The sequence below is a fragment of the Trachurus japonicus genome, chromosome 6 (genome assembly GCF_045865225.1).
Source record: "Trachurus japonicus isolate A0001 chromosome 6, Traja_1.0".
NCBI classification, from domain to species: domain Eukaryota; kingdom Metazoa; phylum Chordata; class Actinopteri; order Carangiformes; family Carangidae; genus Trachurus; species Trachurus japonicus.
In genome coordinates this window covers 21,909,690-21,930,554 of record NC_140912.1, presented here as the reverse complement: position 1 = coordinate 21,930,554, position 20,865 = coordinate 21,909,690, and the positions used below count along the sequence as shown (strand labels likewise).

Here is a 20,865-nt window from a genome sequence, read left to right as displayed (position 1 = left end):
TTCTTCTCTCCAGACAGGACAGCCTGGTACACTGAGAAACTGAACACTGAAAGCTTAAAACTGTCTGAGACGCTAGCTGATTAGATTCTGATAAATTACTTGTTCTTAAACATCATTTTAGATACTGTTTCACTGACCACCTATAAAAAATATACTGTACCCTGGTCCTGTCTCCAACAAAGTGTTGCTTATTGTTAGGACAATCTTTTCTGCAAAAGGAAGTTAATTAGATGTTCACATTATTTTAAAACAAACCTCAACTGTGAGGCTTAATTTAATCTTCCAGGGCCCCGTTCCATACAAACAACCGACGACAACTACTGTGCAGCTGATTCTGTTAAGTCAATTTTACATAATTAACATGAAAGAATATCACAGTCCCTTCAACAATGGCTAACATTAGTTTATGCAAATGATAAGACAACAACTGAAATCACTAATGTTACAAAGCGAGTATTACAGTACATGTCAGCACATAATGAACTAAAATCAATATCCAGCTCCAAACTGCCACAACCAGGGAACAGCAAACATATCCTTTCAAATCCTTCCAATGAAGCTTGAGATTTCTGGCAGAAAAAATTGAGAACACACTATTGGAAACCTCAATATATGTTAACATACTTTACATGAAAGACGATCCTGTATTTACCTTGTTGAAATACAGTATACCTTTGCTGTACATGTCTGTGTGTAAATGAATAACTTTATTCTCAATTTTTTACCAACTTACAAACTGCTGCTGTTGTGACTGCAAATGCTCTGCACCATAGAGAATTGTTTACCCCTATGGGGGCATCGGGCATTTAGACATCATCCCTAGGGCCCTAAACTTGCCTTTAGTTTGAAAAACAGTGAGCGAAAGAAAACCTCAGTAGATTAGTAGTTTGTAACTACAGGAAAACCCCTGAAGGATCTCTGGAGAATTTCCAAAACCTCATTGTTGGTTACTTCAACCATAAACACAGGGGGTTCTTCAACACAAATGTTGATGTAGTTATTTACATATATTTAAATGTAAAAATACAATTCATTATTTATCTCATGATTTAGTACTGGAGGCCTGAGGTGCTTGTGAGCTCCCTTTAAATATCAGAGGAAGTGCTTGTTTTTTTTTTTTTTTTAACTGTGCACTCACTGTTGGTCAGTCTTGTTTCACTCAGTTATTGATCTTACTTGTCCCTGTTGGGTGTGACCCCTCGGATTTCACAGGAGGAGCGGTCCTCCGTCATTGCCCATGAGTCAACGCCTTCCGTCTCCATGACGATCGCGCTGGAACATCGATCAAGAGTGAAGCGCACTTCCTTTAAATTGGAAGAGAGTGGGGAAGGGGTCATCAATGCTGCATGTGTGGTGGATGTGTCAGTATACTGTAGCTATACAGGCACTCTCTGTGTAAAGGCACTCGCATGAATGTACTTGTCTTACTTTGCTGTTGCTCCTCACGTCAAGGCGATGCCAGCGTCTGTCAGCCACCCCAGCGCTGTTTGTTAATTGGAGGACCAGAGTCCCAGAACCGTGGTTAATTTTCAGACTGGGCGTACCTCCAATCAGCTCTGAGGGAAAGGGATTTCAGAATTAACTCCAGCTAATAAAGACCATTATTAGACCTTAATGAAAATTTTGCAGGACAACTCTTGGAGATTTGTAGCGTCGAAAAACAACTCGGTTGCACAGACAAAATGTGCATTCAAGGTCAAGTAAAAAATACAAACTGTGACGAAATGCCTGGCAAAAAAAAGGCAAGATGCAAATAACTAGTTTGTACAGGGATGGGAGGAAGCCCAGGGGACATATGAAAGCATCTCACCTCAAAACAAACACACGATATGAAGAAGAAAAAAAAGATGGCAATAAAATATAACACAGCTGGGTTATAGCCACAAATCTAAATAGCAGCAGAGACGAGGTGATGGAAAACAGCTCGATGTGGCTGTAAAGTAGGAAATAAAAATCAATTAAAGGCTTGGTTCACCCAAATGATTGCCCACAGTGAGCTCTGATGAAGATCACGAATAATGACGATGCTGTTTCTGGAATGAGATGCTTCTGCTGAGTTGTTTTTTTGTTTTTTTTTACCCCCCCAAAATTTCAATTTTAAAATGTGTGAGGGACACACAAATGAGATTGAATTCACCTTTATCATATTGGGGTGGAAGCTGAAATCTAAAAGGCTGATATCTCAAAAAAGAAATAAATAAAGAAAAAAGAAAAAAACTATCTGCATGGCAAGATACCACCAGTGCTAAATTAGAAAACATGTTATGTTTTTTTTCTGTCATCTGGGCACAGGGAATGGTAAATGGAAAGTATATGTATGTATGAGTGTGTGCGTGAGTAGATATCATGTTCACAAGTAATAACATCATAGCTGCAGGCTGTGTCATCAAAAAAACATGACTTAGACCTGCTTCTAGCATATTATATTATGTAGATTTAGCATATATGATCACATTGGCAATTTACAACATGTATCTTTATTATTCAATCATCCTAATCATGGTCTTTGTCTTCTGAAATGATTTTCTCCAGCTCATTTAACTGAGAAAAATCTCTACCTAACCCTATCCATGAGTAACATTTATAGTGTATATATTAATATCCATATAAATACACAAGTGGCCGTGTACTCTGTCTATAAGTAGCATATCATCAAAGGGACGAGGCTTCTAAGAAAGTAAGCTTTAAGTGCACTGAAATATCCTGATGACACGGTGGCTTTATAGCGATCACCTATTCAGTTCGATAAAATTTTAACTACTGTCCTTCACGTGTCGGATTCAAGTTCAACTGACTTGTCTCAGCATGAATAAACTCTGCTGCTCAAAAGTCCTTGAGTAAGACACTGACTGTCAATTTGCCATTGAGTCTGTTCAAAAGGCGAACTGCTGCTTTGACACTGGGGGATACGAATAAACACAACTCCTTGAGGTGCACAAACAAAGTATTACATGTAGAATAAACCGTTAAACTGGTTTTGTCTGTGCTGCACTGCATGGAGCACTTACTGTATACTCAGGAGAATGAGTGCTCATATTCCACAGCAGCACACTAACAAACTAAATTTGCCTCATATATCGGAGGAGCTTCCACCCAGTAATTAATCGCACAAAATTAAGTTCCCTGTTTTAGTGTAATAACGGCTCAGAGGCCCATTTGGTGCACGTCTAATTATCCAAGCGCATTCTTTACCTATGGCCATGTAGTCCTCGGCATCACCCGGCTGCAGAGTGGCTAACGGGCCAGCATACAGTAACAGTCCATCGTCTTCCTCTGTCATAAACTCCAGTGAAAGATGGCTATCAAAGCATGGTCTTATGGGGGGAAACCAGGCATAGCCGTTGCCAAGGAAACTAAGCCTCGTCTGCTGACAGTCTGGCCCTTCAAGCTGTGGGGGGCAGTGGCACCTGTAGCAGAGAAGAGGAGGAGGAGGAGGAGGAGGAGGAGGAGGAGGAGGAAAAACAGTGAGGAGAATCAAGGCAAAAACACAAGGAAAGAAACAATCAGTGTCGTTTGTGTTTTGTGCTCTGAGAAATGGTCACACTGTCCAATCTCTGGATCGGTGCGTGGCGACTCCTCTGGCAGACGTGACAGCCTTGTTGATTTGCACAGGCAGGGGGGCTCTGACTTTGCTCCAGGGCAGCCGCTGTCAACGGACGGCCAAGGAAATGTTTTTATCAATCAGCTGTTTGCATTTGCCCACAAAACCCAGAATATCCAGCTCTATATTAAATCAATTAGCCGTGAACAAAACATTACTCACTTCTATTCTTTATCTACCGCAGCTGCCCAAGCTGAACCCTGTGGAGACTCACTCCTGCTCGGCACATCACATCTACTTTGTTAGGAGATAATTAATTCTATTTCTCTCACTTTCCTGTGCTGCACCACCACTGATTTCTTTGGGCTTTTTTTTTCTCATTTATCCCCACACAACCACCACCACCCCCCCCTCTCTCATTCTTAAGGTATTACACACTATAGCTGATATCTGTGCAATTGCCTCCTCTTGTACTTCTCTTCTTTGATTAGTGTTGAATGTTAAGGATCACTGCTCCTGCACAGACTGGAAATGAAATGTTTTCCATTGCTCTTTACAATATGTTTGCGTATGAGACCGTAATAGTAAATATTAACAACCACACAACAATACCATAAAGGAAGAGATTGATGTGGTGATGAAAAAAACAGCGCATTCAATCACTGCGATGGTGGGGATGGAAGGGACCGGTTGATCTCATCCTGTCCCCTCCACTGCAGGCATGTGAGACAAGCTGGCTTTGCTGATAATGTCAAAGCCATCTATTTTCATGCAGTGTCTGAGGAGGGCTGTGTGTACTGAGGCTGTTAGGGGCTGTTTCTCCCCATCGCTGTTTATTCTGCAGAGGGGCAACACATGTCAGGAATACTGATCCATACGCAGCAAAAGGGATGGCTTAGGCTGAATGTACCCTATGCATACATATGCACGCGCCAAGCACAGCACCTTACTCTTTCACTGCTCTTTCACGTGGCTCATGAGAGCAATGCCGGTCCAAATAAGAAGAGCGGGGCATGTTTTTCTCACTTGGACTGACAATATCTGATCAGCTGCTGTGTGAGGTTGCCTGTTAAGCCTCTTCGACAGAGGATAGAACCAGAAATTGGATCCTTTACGGCTGCACTGCATATACACATGAAGGCACATATAACACATGTGGGGAGATATTCTTCTCGCAGCAGAAAGGGCCTCTCTCAGCAGTGTGTGGATCAACTGCAGTGGAGACAATTTAAAAGATAAAAGTGAAAAGAAGAAAAAACTAGTTCTGTACATTTTCTCTCTGAAGCCTGTGCCTTTGCAAACTCACATGTTCATGTAAATGGCATTCCTAAAGTTGTGAGCATAAAGGGGGGCCTGAGTTGTACTAATCCCTTTGCCCTATATTTATTTAATCTGGGCATTAGTGTGTGCATGAAATGAACCGCGTGCTATTTCTTCCGGGATAGACTACCACAGAGACCTATTCGCTTGAAGGTGAACGTCTTTATATTGACTGCAGATGTTTGTCAATATTTAGGGTTAATAATCAAAGTACTCGCAAATGACCTCGATCCAAAGCCTATGATCATCGTTTACAGTTAAGTTCTGTGAAACAGAGCGCACCCGAGCTTCAAAATTCCAGTTAAAGGCTTTAAATATGCAGATTTTTAAAAAATATATAAATATATGAATGTGGCAAGGTGAAGAGTGCCCGGGCGGGGATTGAACCCACACCTCCCGGGTAAGAGTCATGCGCGCTTGCCAGTCACCCAAAGGGACATCCCCTTGGCCAAGTAGCCAGGGCACATGATCAATTGGAGGCATAGTGACAGGAACCTCAACTGTCACATAAAGGTAATGGAAAATCAAGTTTTTCAAGTGTTTTTTTAATTTATTTTTTTTACCTCGTTCACATGTGCAAATGGTGTTTTTTTGTTTTTTTTACGTAATACAAAACATACAACACAATGGCTAAATATTTCCAGTTTGGTACCAGCCAGGGTTTCATTTACCACAAAACTAAGGAACCAATAGTTGGCAAACAGAGGCCAAGGAAACCCCAAACCTAAAAGTTTGTGTTAGGACAACTACTGTATCAACTCTGTAAGCTACGTCTACTGTTTAAATACATCTGGTGATTTTTTTTTTGCCAAACAGACTCCTCAGTGGAGTCAGGCTCTGACTAAGGGTCACACCATGTATGGCTGATTCCATCTTGATAATCACTAATTTAAGAATATATGCACATACATGCATACTGCTTCCATAGCAAATAAACCAAGGCCAAATAATCCTGCTTCTCCATATTCAGCTGACAACACAGGAGAGCAGCTCGGCTAGGTTTGCTTAAATTGCAGGTGAAGGAGATTTTTCTTACAAGGGACTCTCTTAGTAATTCTAGGTTCACTGCCAGCGATACCGCTCCTACACTGCATCTAACAAGATTAGAGCGAAAACTGTGGCACATCAGGGAATTCCTGTTTCTGTTTTCTATCTTTTAAAAACCTATTTTTTCCATCCCCATTCCTTCTGAACAGCTGCTGGCATGCCTCTCACCTGTATCCAATCTGTGTGTCGATGCAGGTCCCCCCATTAAGGCAAGGGTTACTGGGGTAGGACGAGCAGGGCTGGTGGGTCCTTTCTCTGGCGGCGCAGCCACACACAGCCACGGATGTCACCTTCACTGACACCAGGGATAAAGCACCTGAGTCTACCAGAGTGGGCGAGTCACTGATGCTTAACTGCGTGAAGCAGCCGCTGGAAGTCTTGCAGTCTGTGCGCACACACTCATCTACCTGCACCTGGCTCACATTCACACGCAGCAGTGACTGCAGCTGTGGAGAGTCAGAGCGGGGAAGAGGGGAGACACAAATAGGAATTACAGTAATTGTCAATGAATTGATAAGAGTTTGTATCTCTGTATGTTTGTTGGTGATGGGTACTTAGTAAGAAGACTTTGGGAGGAGGGAGGGATAAAATGACAAGACCTAATCTCCATAAATGCTATTAATATTTTATACCTGGTTGTTTTTTATAGGAGCAAGACAGAGGGTTAAGCATGAGAGACAAATCAAAATGATATAACATCAAAACGTGGAGGAAAAGAAAGGAGGTTACAGGGGAGGCAAAGACAACAAATAAATGGGAGAGACAAAGAGACATGACAGGGCCGAGCAGTAAACAGACAGAAAGTTGGTGCGAAAATAAAAGGGCAGATAAAAAGCCCTGTTATCGCTTCCCCTCAAGCTCCCAGGTGCATCACTTGATATATGAGCATTGATCACTATCTATCAGACACATATACCTTCTTTTTATGTGCAGCGAGGACGGCGTGCAGTTTCTCTGGGCGCAGGTAGCCATTATCAGTGAGCACATAGAAATGAATGTCCACCGTCTTCTCCTCTCTGTCTGCTATGCTGAAAATGTTGATACTCCCCGGTCTGACGGACAGCGCTTCAGACAGGAAGTCCCAGAACGTCTCCAGCCGACTCCTTCCCTCGACGTGTGAGTCGATAAAATCTCTTGCTGTAATGCCTTCAGGAGACAAAGGGAGAAGGGGGTTCAGGCAATAAGAAGTGGTGACTTATCAATGACAACTACAGAGTTGATCAAAGCCTACCAAGTTCCTGATTCCATTAGCACAAGAGCGATACTGACATCTCCCCCCTATTGATCCATTTCCTCACTGAATCATCCATAAGGTGAACGAGTTCTTGATACAGTCAGGAAAAAGTCATTTATTTATTCACCGATAAAAAGTTAGCCGACTGCCGCCTTGTACAAAATAGTCTAATGGCTGTGGAGGATCAATCAAATTTGCGGTGTCACCTTCCAATAATATCTGGAGAATGCGGGGAGTCATCTTTAATCTCCAAAAATGATAATGACTGGAATTCAGAGGCATCCAATAATAGCCTTTGAATCTGTTCGCCGAATGGCTTTTTAAATGTCAAGGACTTTACCTGACACTTCCAAATTGACCTTTATAACTCCGATTTGCACTGAGAGACTGACAGAAAAATGAACACTCTAACATAAACTTCAGCGGGCTGGAGAAGAAGAAGACGAAGAAGAAGAGGCAGAAGGAGAGGGAGGAGGAAACTATTAACAAGTGCTGTGAATAGCTGCTTTACAATGCTTAAAAATGCTAAATAATGCAAGTATTAAAGTTTCTCTTGACAGCCTATTATTTCAGCGTTAACTGGATTGACAACCTGATAATCATTCAATGAAAAGTACCAATTTATTCATGCCTGTGGCCTGTCTCTTTGAACATCGGCTTCAAAAAGGAAATTAACAACGGCAGCGACAACAAAGAGCAAGCTTTCTATTTTGCGGAGGACGACTGAGACGGGGAATCCACTGAAAAACAAATACACTCAACAGTTTTTGGACTCATGCTTCTGGGGTTCATGTGGAGAGATATAACAGGTAAATTAAATCACACGTGCCAAGCCTCGGGCACAGCGTCACTCGAAATTAATTCAGCGAGTTATTCTATCAGGTGAGTCAGTGTTTCTGCTAACGTTACCTGTCAAACGCAGCGAGGCGGACGACTGGATGGCCTTTTCCTGCAGCTCCCTGACATGAACTCTGACACCTGACATCACATCGGGCCACACTCCATCAGACACCCCGACCCTCATCCAGTAGCTTCCCGCTGGTGCGTTCTGTCGGACGGTTAGCAATCCTGAGCTCTGGTTCAGACTGAAGTATCTGAGAAAAGCAGAGACGGTGTTAAGTAGGAGAGGATGGCTTCACTGGAAGATGAAAGAAATGGTAAAAAAAAAAAAAAAAAGACAAGAGGCTTTTTTTTTTTGTTTCTGAGCTCCATTTCAGAGGATGAAATACCTGACAGATGGCAGACAGACAAGTGGAGAATTGGTCAGCTGTAGCTGAGTTTCCTTCAGCAGGAAGTGAATGTGAATTCATTCAAAAAAGACAAAAACAAAAAATGAAATACAGAAAACAAAAACCCTCAAGAAGAAGAAGAAGAAGAGGAGGAGGGAAAAAAATCACTCAAAAAAAAAAGGCTCCTTAAAGAGCTTGATAGTTGTCATGGTAACTGTCAAAATTTGTTACATGAATAAAACAAATATGCAATTGGTATTTCTAATCTGATCTTGACTGTGTGAATACTGAATAGTTGCTGAAGGTCCCTGATGGAGTCGGGCCCTGCTCGTACGGGCTGTTTCATCTTGGGAACATCATACAGGTGGCCCGAGATTGCTTTGTTTGAATCTGATTGCATTTTGTAGGACCCGCAATCACCACTGACGGCTATTAAATCCCCTTTGGAAAGGGGTTACTCATATTAGAGGCCTGGGAATTGGATCTAAGATTAGGACAGGCACCTGTTAGACTTGTTTCAGACCTCAACCTTGATAGAAAAGTACAGCCGCATCCTTTTTGTTTGTATTTTTCAATTTCTACACTGTTGGCAGTTCTTCTGATACTGTACTGCTTAAGCACTTGTACTTGTGCAGCACATTTGGAGATCAGCATGTTTTCTGAAATCATGTGCATTTAACAGTGAGTTCTTACTTGGCTGCGCTTGTCTCCAGAGTGTAGGTCTTGTTGTCCCAGTCATCAGGATCTGGGGCATACACCTTCCCCAGTGCTGCATTTGCCATCCTTCCTGTTCAAGGTAAACAGACGCGCACACACACACACACACACATAAATATGCATGCACAGACACACACATACACACGCACATACGCACACATTGATTCCGTCTGGACAGAATCTGCTGATGCCAACACTTATCTTTTCATCCCTCTCTTCTCCTTATCTTGCATTCTTGTGTTCTGTTCTACTTATTATGCTCATAACTGTGGAGGCCCCACTGCTGGAATGAATAGGCTCTCAGTGCTCCACTTCAGAGAGCTTGGAGCTTAAGGAAGCGGGGCTATCTCAGTATGGATTATGTTATTATCGACCTGCAGTGCCAGAGTACTGCAGCTGGGTAAACAATGGCAGCCTGGATGAGTCACGGCGTTCCTGTTTTCCACAATTACCAAAACTGCCATAGAGCTGAGTGTGTGATCAAAACACTAACCAACCAACATACCTAACCAGCCTACCTGGAGGGTGAAAAAAAACTACAAAAACCAAAAAAAGAAAAAAAGAAAAAAGAGGAGGAATCATGATCCTTATCATAATATGGTGTTCAGATGAGCTTTAGGCACCGGGTTGGCGAGGGAAGAATGTGCTAGGGGCTTGAGAAAGGATTTGACAACGATATTACCATAACAAAACACTGTTAGAATGTAAAAGGAAGAGCACAATTACGAATTCCAGACTACGCCGAGCAGGTATGAGAGTGAAAAGTTTTCCCTTCAGCCGCAGCCTCAGTTTCCCCTCCTCACTCAAGCTCTGCCTGCTGAGCAAAGCTCTGTAGCGAAAACAAGGGGACAAAGAGAATGAAAAGTGGGGGGGAGAAGCGAGCGACTCACCCGTGCGGCTATGCACATAGACATCTTTCTCTCCTGCCTGATGGGCGTTATCATTCTGGTCGCCAATGGTGATCGTGAGCGTATTCGTGGCCGTCATTGGCGGACTGCCGCTGTCAGTCATGATCACCGGCAAGTGGAACTCGCTCTGCCTCTCCCGGTCGAACCTCCGCAGGGCGGTGAGCGTGGCCGAGCCGTTCCCGTGGTCCTGCAGGTGGAAGTCGGCGGAGTAAAGCGAGGGCAGGGAGAGGGAGAAAGGCGGCCCGTGCTCTGGGGAGTCTCTGTCCACGACGTGCAGCAGAGTCGAGCTCCGGTTGAGCCAGACCGCTTGAGGCGCCGGACTGTTCTCCCACAGGACGGGAGCGTAGGCCTCCTCCAGCTCCGGCCCGTTGTCATTCCTGTCCAGCAGCGTCAAGTGGACCGTGACACTGCCAGTCAGCGCAGGGGTACCTTGGTCTGTCGCCATGACGACCAGCTCATAACCCGCCACCGCCTCCCTATCCAGAGGCCTGGCGACCGTGACCACGCCGGCTCGGCTGACTGTAAAGTGTCCGTACGGGTCGGACTCGGGGAGAATGCTGTATAAGATGTCCCCGTTCGTACCCGCGTCGGCGTCGGTGGCCACGAGCTGAATGACGCTGGTTCCTGCGGCCGTGTCCTCGGGCAAAGGGCTGAGCAGGTGGGAGATGGGGGCAAACACAGGGGCGTTGTCATTCTCATCCTGCACTTGAACCAGACAGTGGATCATACTGGAGAAGTCAGAGTCCTCCACTTTGACTGTGAGGTTAAACCGCTGCTTCCCTGGCTTCTCAAAGTCCAGCTTCTGCTTCAGTCTGAGCGTGCCCGTCTGTTCCAGCCGGTGGCTGACCATGTAGAAGAGCTGCTCGGGGTCTCCGGCCACCACGCTGAAGGTCAGCTGTCCATATGTGCCAGTGTCAGGGTCCACGGCGCTCAGCTCCAGGACAGGGGCGTCTTCGTCGGTGCTCTCTGGCACACGGGCACCACACCAGTCCTCTCTGAACTTCGGCACGTGGTCGTTGATATCCGTCACAACCACAGTGACGGTAGCTGTGCCCGTCATGCCGCCGCCGTCCCGGGCCTCCACTACGACTCGATGGCTGTCGGCAAACTCCCGGTCCAGACCCTCCGCTGCTACAGATATGGTACCAGTGCTGGAATCGATAGTGAATAGATCTGCGTTGTTTGCACTGTGTGCGTTCTCAACAATCCTGTAGGTGAGAATTGCGTTCTGACCCACGGCGGCGTCGTCGAGGTCTAACGCAGTCATTTCCACAACAAACGCCCCAGGGGGGGAATTCTCCGCCACGCTACTGTGGCAATTATCAGGGGCGCAGGAGAAGGTGGGGGCATTGTCATTGATGTCCCACACGTTTATAATAACGTCTGTAAAGCCGGTAAGTCCCTCACCCTCTTCGTCTGTTGCCATGACGACAAAACGCCAGACAGCACGCTCTTCCCGGTCCATGGTGCGTTGGGCATACATCTCCCCCGTGATGTCGTTGATCATGAAGTGTGACTCTGCCCCTTGGCCATGAATGGAATACCGTATGGCACCCTGGTCTGCATCTTTGTCCGGGTCAGTGGCCGTTACCTGCGGAGATAAAGACAACCTCTGAAGAAAATGGATATTTATTCAACCAGTCAAACCCAAATTACTGCCTCTTCTTATCTCTCTCAGCTGCCATGCAGGGCTCCTCTGCTTTTGGATCTTTTCAGACAACCTATTTAAGTGTTTGCACTTTTTACTGACCATCTAAATTAAAGCAATGAGCTATGATGAGGGATGCTTTCTTACATCTGCTCTCAGAGCGGGTCTATCAGCCTTAAAGCTGAATTTTTCCACTAAAGATCCATCATTACTGTCTCTTTAAGTTACTCATGTGATTATTCCCTAAAGCTGCAAACTATCGTGGTGTAGAATAAAGAAAAGACGAGCAGCAGGTACCTGGAATAACGTGTCAAACTGAGACAATCAAAGCACACACTTAGGTCAAATGTAGAACTATAATTTTGAGTGGCTGTTGATTAAAAATAAGAGCTTTTTGAAGATAATTACAGTCTATGCTGTAATTATTTGCAGTCTACAACCTCTTGGCAGCGATCATCTCAGCCTCTCACCTGCAGTACAAACACAGGCGACCCATCAAGCTCCTCTGTGACAGACCCGTAGTACTCATTCATGGAGAACACAGGTGCTTCGTCATTCTTGTTGACCACGGTAACCACCACAGCGGCATAGTCCTCCCACTTTCCATCAGAGGCAAGAACCAACAGCTTGTATCTCTTCTGCTGCTCATAGTCGAGTGGCTGCGCGATGAAGATCGTCCCCACCTCTGGCTCGATGTCAAAAACACCACCTTTGTTGCCAGATGTTATCTGGTAGCGCAGCTTGGCGTTGGCTCCTGTGTCAAGAATTGCAAAATACATGACTGGGAATGTTGGAATAACAGTCGCTTTATCACAAGTAAATGTTTTCTTACAGTAATGAGGTGAATAATACATACACAATACACACACACACGTGCCAACATGCTACAACATGCACACACTAAGCACTTCTTGGAACAAAAGAGGGGCATAACCACAAGGGTATTACACCTCATTTCCTCTGAGACCTGAGCATTAGTAGGTTTTCGTGTATCCCTTTCTTGTTTTGATTACTTAATTAAATGGAAACCTTGTACCTCATCTCCTCAGCTTTAATCAGATACTAATTAAAAAAAAGGGTGCCAAAAAAGTAAAAGGGAGCATGAGAGTGAAAAGCAGCATGATGCACTCCGATAGTTCGCTCAGGGGAATGATTTTGAGGCCTGTGAGAGGGTGGGGGGATGTAGTTTAGTAAAGAGGAAGTCAATATCTCAACTTATCTGCCGTGTCTCCATGGAGGCCATCCAATCTACTGGTTTAACTTTGGAATAGATAAGATAATCTCCTGGAATGTACAGTATTTGCTTTCAATCATCTTGTTGGGTTAGAGTAGCTACAATCCCATGTAAATACACTAATCTGTACTATTAACACAACCCTAGCTGACAAAGTGCTCCCTGCCTCCCACAGGGATCTGGCAGGCTTACAGCAGTCAGGCCCAGGGTGGAGTTTTTAAACAAGACAGATTGAGGGTAGCCTCTCAGGCGCAAGTGCAACAGTATTGTAACTTTAATGTTGGGGGTTGGTGTTATTCCACAGCAATTCATCATTAGTGCTGCAGCCCGGCCTAAGCTGCACCCCCGCTCGCCATAAATACTTGATTAACGGACCTAAACATGCCTGATAAAGGGATCTTAGGCTAGTGCTGTATGGAGGATGAGCAACTGCTTTATTGCTTAAATCCCGCCCACCTACTGTGTGGGAGCGTGTCACTCTTTTTGGAACATATGTGCTACAGTGCATTAACAAGCACTTAAATGACTACTGCTAAATCTAGCACACCGCATGATTTCAACTGAGCTCAGGCCAGATTGGGAAAGACTGCCCACAGCGTCACTTCATGCATACTGTTACAAATGCGGGCAATCTTGCAAAAAAAAGGTGTCTACTTGGCACACGAGTCACTGCTGGGAGAAATGACTGATAGACTGCCAAAAGAATTCTGTTATTTCACGAATAGGAGACTCTGGTGCGAGATAAAGAGAGTGAAGTCTGGAAACTTGTGTGAAGTCTCCGAGTGGCTTGCAAAAACTTTAATATTGGTTCTGGTTGGCTTGCTTCTATAACCTTTATTTTCTGGGAAGTGGCATCAGTTTAATCTCCATGGGACCTCCTCAGTCGGCCGCCTCATCAAGCATACCTTCATCCTCGTCATTAGCGCTGACGGTGACAACAGCCAGGCCCACATCTGCATTCTCGTCGACACCGACTTCATACAGCCGCTGAGCAAAGACCGGCTTGTTGTCGTTGACGTCGCTGATGAAAACCCTCACATACGCTGTGTCTGCAAGAATGACAGAGAGGAAGAAGATTAAATGACACAGCACACAAACAAAAGTAGGCACACTCACACACAGTTAGCCAAACACCGCATGCACATATTCTCCCTCCATCTGTTTATTGATTTTACAATTCATTGTCACTGTTTAGTGGGGAAGAGGCACTTAACCCAACGCAATGTGCCTCATTGACATGGAAATCAGACAAAACATTATTCAGAAAGATGGGCTGTAAATTACATAAATTATTCATTTTGTTAAGAGTTTATTGTTTTAACGGAGTAACTGGTTTCTGCAAAGAGAGAATTACAGTCATGGGGCTGAACCTCCTCAACAAGCTGCTGCTTTTTTTGCAGAGAGCAGATAAAGAACCTCTCTACTCGGAAGGTTAAATATTTATAAGATGACAAGTGTTTGTGTCTTATCTGTGCCCTCCTCATTACGCTGTTTATTTCTTTAGTTAGAAAGAGTAAATTATCTGCTCGCAGAACACATGGGTGACATGTTCATTTGGAGCTGCCACCGCAAGAGACGATGGCGGAGGAGGGTGGCCCTATTTCCTCAGCTTGTTTCTACATTTACCTCCTCCTCTTGGTGTATCCCAGGGATAACGCAGAGAGACAGGTAATGTTTGCAGAGGAGATGAGCCCTTCTGGATGTGGGAGATACGTAGCACAAGACACAGCTACAGCTCATTGCAAATGCTAAGCAGCCCTGGCAACCCCAGAGAGAACGCTTTTCCTGCTCCAAAACATCACCCTTTACCCCTAATACCCCCCTCGCAAACACTGGCAAAGAGACCCACAGCCGGATACGTACGTCATATTACGTCATTCTAGATACAGACTGGGGTTTTACGACTGCCAAAATGTCACAAAAAGAACATGGTAACCAAACAAAGGCCGTACTGGTTAAATATTGAGCAACGAAAATTAAAAAAGGGAAAAAAAAAAAATCCATTGTCAACCGCCCCACAAAAAACCCACTGCCAACAAATCTCTAAGCTATTTTTACATGGGAGAGAGTGAGGCTGTCTGGTCATGGCAGCAGTGGAATAAATCAAATTAAGATTCACTTTTCAAAGTCAATCCCAAGGTATAAATGCCAATGCAGTCTCTTTAAAACACAGCGCGCTGAGGAAACACTTCTCATGGTTGAGTTTTCAGTATTGCCCTCAAGGCTTATGGGAAAACAACAGTGCTGCTTTTTATGAGTGGGACATTACACCAGGCCAGAGGTCACTTCAAAGTTAATTCTGCCAACTTATTCAGTTTCCTAGAATGTAATAGCCATGAAAAACAACTATTTGTATGACTAAATAAGACAGGGATGCACTCAATCTGAAGTAATTTATTGTATACTAATTTCAGTGGAACAGGAATTACCATAAAATGGACTTAAAATGTCTTTCCAGAGTAGTTTGGCCTCTTGCAGAATTAGATTAGAAGATCATAATAAGTATGATTATAGAAAATATGAAGCCACATCTAGCAGCCAATTATCTTCGCTTAATTTATCTAAAGTACAAACACTGTAAACAGGCAGACAGTTAGCTCATTTCTGCATACTAACTGTACAGACATTAGAGCAGCATCAATCTTCTAATCTAACTATCGACAAGGAAACAAATACGTATACTCACAAAATGTCACTCCTTTCATTTCATGAAATGAAGAAAAATATAAATGCATGAGGTGAGAGCATGTGTGTGATGTCATTAATAAAATCCTGATCATTTCTAACCTGAGTTTGGCTGTTTGTTCTTGCCAGGTCGCGCTGACTCCTGGCCATCCTCTGACTGAACTTCCAACAAGTAGGAGCTGCGGGCCTCACGATCAAACACAGCTTCTGTGTAGATGACCCCGAATTTAGGGTCAACGCGAAACAGATGGTGGTCGCCACTGCTGTCAGTCAGAAGTGAGTAAGTAATCTGTGGAGCACAGGGAATCTGAAAATGAAGCTACTTTAATCTTGAAACAATGCAGAGATAGTGAGCATCCAAAAGGCGTTACAGCTGAAAATGCTAGGAGGTTTCTGTTTTATTCCCAGAGTCTCATTAAAATCAAAACCACATCCCACCGATATCACAGTCACAGTCAGTCACGCAGCCACAATGGCACATTCCACCACGCCACCTCAACAACACTTGACAACTCTGAAACAAAAGCTTCCGCACTTAAGGGATTGTGGTGCAATGTTACAGCATGCTCCTCGTAGCGTAAAAAAAAGGATGGTTTAGCAAAGGAAGAATCAGTCTGCAGATGTGGTTGAACAGATTTCTGTCACATCTCTTCATTTGTCTGCACCTGCACAACATGAACATAAGCAGATAACCACAAACCTCTCCATTAAGACCCAGGTCCTTGTCATGGGCAGACACTTGGAGAACTGAAGTCCCTATCTGTGCTCCTTCGGTTACTGAGGCCTCGTAGATGGAGGAGGTGAAAAATGGCACGTTGTCATTGACATCTTAACAAAGAAGAGAAGAGAGATTCAGCAGCAGGTAAAGATAATGTCTTAATTTTTTTCTTTTAGATAGAGACTTGGTAATAAATTCTCCTGCATTCAAAGCAGTATTCTCCTCTACTCTGCAGATAAAGCACATGAGGAATATGTACGTATATAGCCTGTGCTTGTGTGCTTTTATTTGCATTTTATAAACCTAAATACAGACTGATACAGATACTATCATTATTACTACAGTTAATTAAATGCTGTTTAAATTTTAAAGAGATACATTTAGATTTCAACATAGAGTAGAAAAATATTAATTAAAGCTGCTAATAGAAATCCAGCAGGAAAAGCTGCTGATAAAGGAATGATAATCTCTGCCTATGTCAACTTCTCCTTAAAGAACAAAAAAAAAAAATTAAAAAAGAGTAAAGTACATATCATGCCTGTAATATTGACATAAACTGTAGTGAATGCTGCAAGAGGCACTGCGGCAACGTTCTGCGCTCGGACCCGGAGAGAGAAAAAGGATGTGGTCTCATAGTCCAACGGCTCGGACACCAGAATGGACGCAGAGCCGTCCTCGCGGTTTGGGGAGAGGTAGAAACGAACTGGCATGTTGGTTTCAGGGACCATGCCGTCCTCCAAGTTGTAGGTGACCCTGGGGTCACCCAGCTGAGAGGTTGCCTTGATTGTCTGGAGAGGATGAGAAGTCCGATCATAGTTTTTCAAGGCAGAGAGCTTAGACTTCAGGTTATGTTAAAATTAAGGAAGGCTCGTGCAAAAAAGCAGAACAACCCTGAGCATAGTGTGATAGATAGATGAGGATGAGGATCAATACCACCCCTCTCGTCTGTCCCTTATGTATAGAGCCAGGAAATGATGAGTTTAACATACTGGAAGACTGGAAATAGGTGGAAACAGCCAGCCTAGCTCTGTTGCAACTAGAAAGTTAATGCTATAACACATATAGCTTCCTATAAAACCCCACCTCCCTGTTTTTACGTTTCAGTTGTGTGCTGAGCAAATCAAAAACATTTAATATGATAACTTTAGAGGAGCAGTAGGCATGTAATGTTCATTTTGGACCGATCCAGGCCAGCTGTTTCCCCCTGCTTTCAATATTTATGCTGGCTATTCTAATGGTCTTTTAGCACTAGCTTCACGCTTAATATGCAACAGCTTTGAGCAACTAAAAAGAAGGTTAATATTGTGGCTTTTAAAGGAACAGTTTTGCATTTTGGGAAATGAGCTCTTTTGCACTCTTGCAGTGAGTCAGATTATGAGCTACAGCTGGGAGGCGGTGAGCTTAGTTTAGCATGAAGTCTAGAAACAGGGAAAAACAGTTAATCTGGCAAAACAAATGAGATACATCATGTTAATTAGTGAGCTCTAGAGCTGCTGGTAGGCATAAAACCCATTTGGACAGAGCCAGGCAAGTGTTTTCTTCCTGCTTTAAGTCTTTATATTGAGCTAAGCTAACCGGCTTCAGGCTACAGTTTCATGATTGACTAACTGGAGTGGGTGTCAGTCTTTTCATCCAAATCATTTCCTAAAATATTGAACCTTTCACAAGGAATCTCTTTGAGGTGGATCAGGTAACATGTATTCACATGTGACAGACACATTAGAAACTGTACTTATTGTTTGTAGTCTGAAAGAAGCACAGGTAATGTTTGAATTTGATGACTCTGACAGCTGATTATCTGAGTAGGAAATAAGAGTAGGATGAAAATCAAACCCGTTGTCTGAGCCCTGAAATAACCTCTTATCTTTAAGTGAATCCAATTGTGAAGACCTTGGAAAAAAAGGGGATCTCTGTGCTCTCCAGATGACAGGTATAAGTTGTTGTTGTTGTTGTTTTTCGCATCAAAGGAGACACTTTAAATTGATTTAATTAGCCTGCAGTCATGAAACTTGCTTATGACATACAATCGAATGTCAGCTTTCTCCCAGAGCATCAAACTAAAACACATCTGCAGATTTTCCAGCACACTGACAAGCTTTCAAAGCACAAAGAGAACACAGTGTCTTAATATTGCTCAGTCTGTGCTCTAATCCAGGGTAAGTAAGAAAACAAACATTCAGCTGATTCAATTACAGCAATTCAAGATGGCAAGAGATGGCGAACCCAGCATTTAACAGCACACATCATGATATATAAACAGCGTACCTGCGATCAAAGTAACATGCACACTAAACGTACCGCTATGGGTGTGTCTCTGGCGGTGTTCTCGGGGATGACAACGCTGTAGCTCTCCTCCTCCCACTGTGGAGGCTGGTTCTTGACATTGGTGATAGTGACTGCCAGCTCCACAGAGGTGTTTCGGTTCCCACCGTCAGTAGCAATGATTTCCCGTGTGATGTAAGTCCTCTGTAGTCAATGGTAACAATTCAGACCTCAGTATGACATTTAGAGATTACGGCAGATAGTGTGTCTCTTATTGATTAGTCAATTGATTCATCAACATGAAAATTCATCATATTTTTTTTTTTTATAAACAAGACAACAACAATCATTTGACTCATTTTTCATGTGCAGAGGCCAAGCATGTGTGGGTTTCTGCTTTTCTAATGTGAGATTTGCGGCTTTCCCTTGTATTGAATTATATTGAATTTAATATTTGGACTCTGATGGCCAGAAAATGAGCAGCTCTGACAAATAACACCTTCACCTCATAAGAAAACACACTAGAGGAGTATCAGACACAGTGTTTTGAAATGCATAATGTATCATAGAAATAGTAATAAAATTAGCTAATAGCCCATGAATCATCTTGTACACGATTATAGCTTACACTGCAGCAGTGGGCTGCTGGAAACTGGCCAGCAACAGCAAATAACAACTAAATGTGCAGAGCTGGCTTTTAAAATAAACCTCTCCATTAGGTGTGTAGCTGACACTCTGAGCAATCAGCTCGTGATCGGTTGATTGGTGGTAATGACTTTATATTCTGGCCTCTTACAGTAGAAGAACTCTATTGAGGATATCGTTTAATTAGAGCAAGGAAGCAAAAACAACAGAAGCAGCGGTGTGAGTCTCACAAAAAATTAAGATACAATTCAAGTTTGCACAAAAAGCTCCTCTCCTTTTGTTACTGTGCTGTACAGTTGAACCACTAGGAAATAAACTGGTAATTTTGACTGTGGAAGTGTATTTCATCTAAATGGACACCGCAGGGAAAGTGGAAATTTCCTAAAGAGGTCATTAGAGTGTTTGATTCTGTTTATCTAAATTAGACAATGTGTAACATCAACACTAAACTCGTAATTAAGAAAGAAACCCTCTAAAACACCCCTAGAGGACTTCTTACTGTCCACACGAGCCCCAGCTGCACCACGTTGCTAATGAAAAATTGCTCAAATAAGTATTCTATTGTTAAGATGTAACATTTCACCCATCAGCTGTAATATCCTATCAATGCAAATCATGGCCCAGCAACTCTATTATTGGGCTGCAGTAGCCAGATAAAAAGAAATCTCGCTTCACTTCAAAATTACATTTTCCATTGCTGGGACAATCCAATTAGTATTTGTGAACAAGTACAACTCTTTTTCCTAAACTTAAAACCAGAGAACAAAGATTATAATCTGCGATGTCCAATGTGGACCCAGCAGCTGCTGCTTTTACAATAAATGACTGACTGACTGACTGACTGACTGACTGACTTTGTGGTAACATCCAACCAAAGGTTTAAAATTAAATTTGTGGTAATAGTAGAAGAGAAGCAGAAGTAGAAGTGTTTCCTGAAGCAGAATATCCGTAATATATTCTGAATATGGACGAAGACTGTTTTCCAGCCTCTCCACTTATTTCTCCATGGGGCCATAACACTGCACAGTGTGTTGACACTGGACACGTTTGGCTCTGAATGTACAGTCTTAGGGCAAGAGAATATTGGCTGTTCTTCAATGGTCTGTCTCTTCATACTCCACTGAAATGCTGCAGGTAAATTGGAAGCTGTGCTGTGTGGTGAAGTGTGGTGTGAAAATTTAGCCTTAATAGGTGCTCACTGTAATCAGAGAGTGTGATGAGAAAATCAAAATAGAGCAATGTCTCAGACCGACTAAGACATTTAACATTTAATGAAGTGCTTTTATAATCTTCGTTACAGCACAGAGATTGTGGGATGATTCAAATAGCTTCCGAGACCATTCTCAAATATGCAACAGCTTTGTTCAGCGAGGTTTTCGGGTTAAGACTTTCAATTTTGTATGAAGTCAGCGGCAAAATTGCTGCTTCCAACACCGGTACGCAAAAAGGTATGCTGAATAATAGACGGCTCTATAGTGCTATAGCAAGTTTCTAGTCAAAGAACAACTCTTGAATTTAAATAAGTGAAAGAGGACAACAGGAAGACGAGCCCAAATACGCAACAGAAAACATGTAAATCAACATCACATGTATGATTTACTAACACTGACACGGTAAGTCACTTACAGTACAGCCTATCAGGTGACAAACATCAACAGATGAAGGACAACTGGGCTT

The 20,865-nt window shown here is 43.2% G+C and overlaps 1 protein-coding gene across 2 annotated transcripts in view; it reads right to left on the bottom strand.

Moving 5' to 3' along the window:
- The window catches only part of LOC146986146 (neural-cadherin-like), an 85,793-nt gene that overhangs the window by 17,546 nt on the left and 47,382 nt on the right, over positions 1-20,865 (bottom strand). For both annotated transcript variants that reach the window (XM_085779810.1, XM_085779809.1), the window contains exons 12-25: positions 18,580-18,747; positions 16,820-17,069; positions 16,264-16,391; positions 15,666-15,852; positions 13,784-13,927; positions 12,115-12,398; positions 9,979-11,587; positions 9,065-9,158; positions 8,052-8,236; positions 6,825-7,054; positions 6,077-6,354; positions 3,193-3,407; positions 1,429-1,556; positions 1,177-1,304 (exon numbers count right to left, since the gene is read on the bottom strand). In XM_085779810.1, the coding sequence (XP_085635936.1) occupies positions 1,177-1,304; positions 1,429-1,556; positions 3,193-3,407; positions 6,077-6,354; positions 6,825-7,054; positions 8,052-8,236; positions 9,065-9,158; positions 9,979-11,587; positions 12,115-12,398; positions 13,784-13,927; positions 15,666-15,852; positions 16,264-16,391; positions 16,820-17,069; positions 18,580-18,747 (4,028 nt within the window). The remainder of the gene's footprint in view (positions 1-1,176; positions 1,305-1,428; positions 1,557-3,192; positions 3,408-6,076; positions 6,355-6,824; positions 7,055-8,051; positions 8,237-9,064; positions 9,159-9,978; positions 11,588-12,114; positions 12,399-13,783; positions 13,928-15,665; positions 15,853-16,263; positions 16,392-16,819; positions 17,070-18,579; positions 18,748-20,865) is intronic.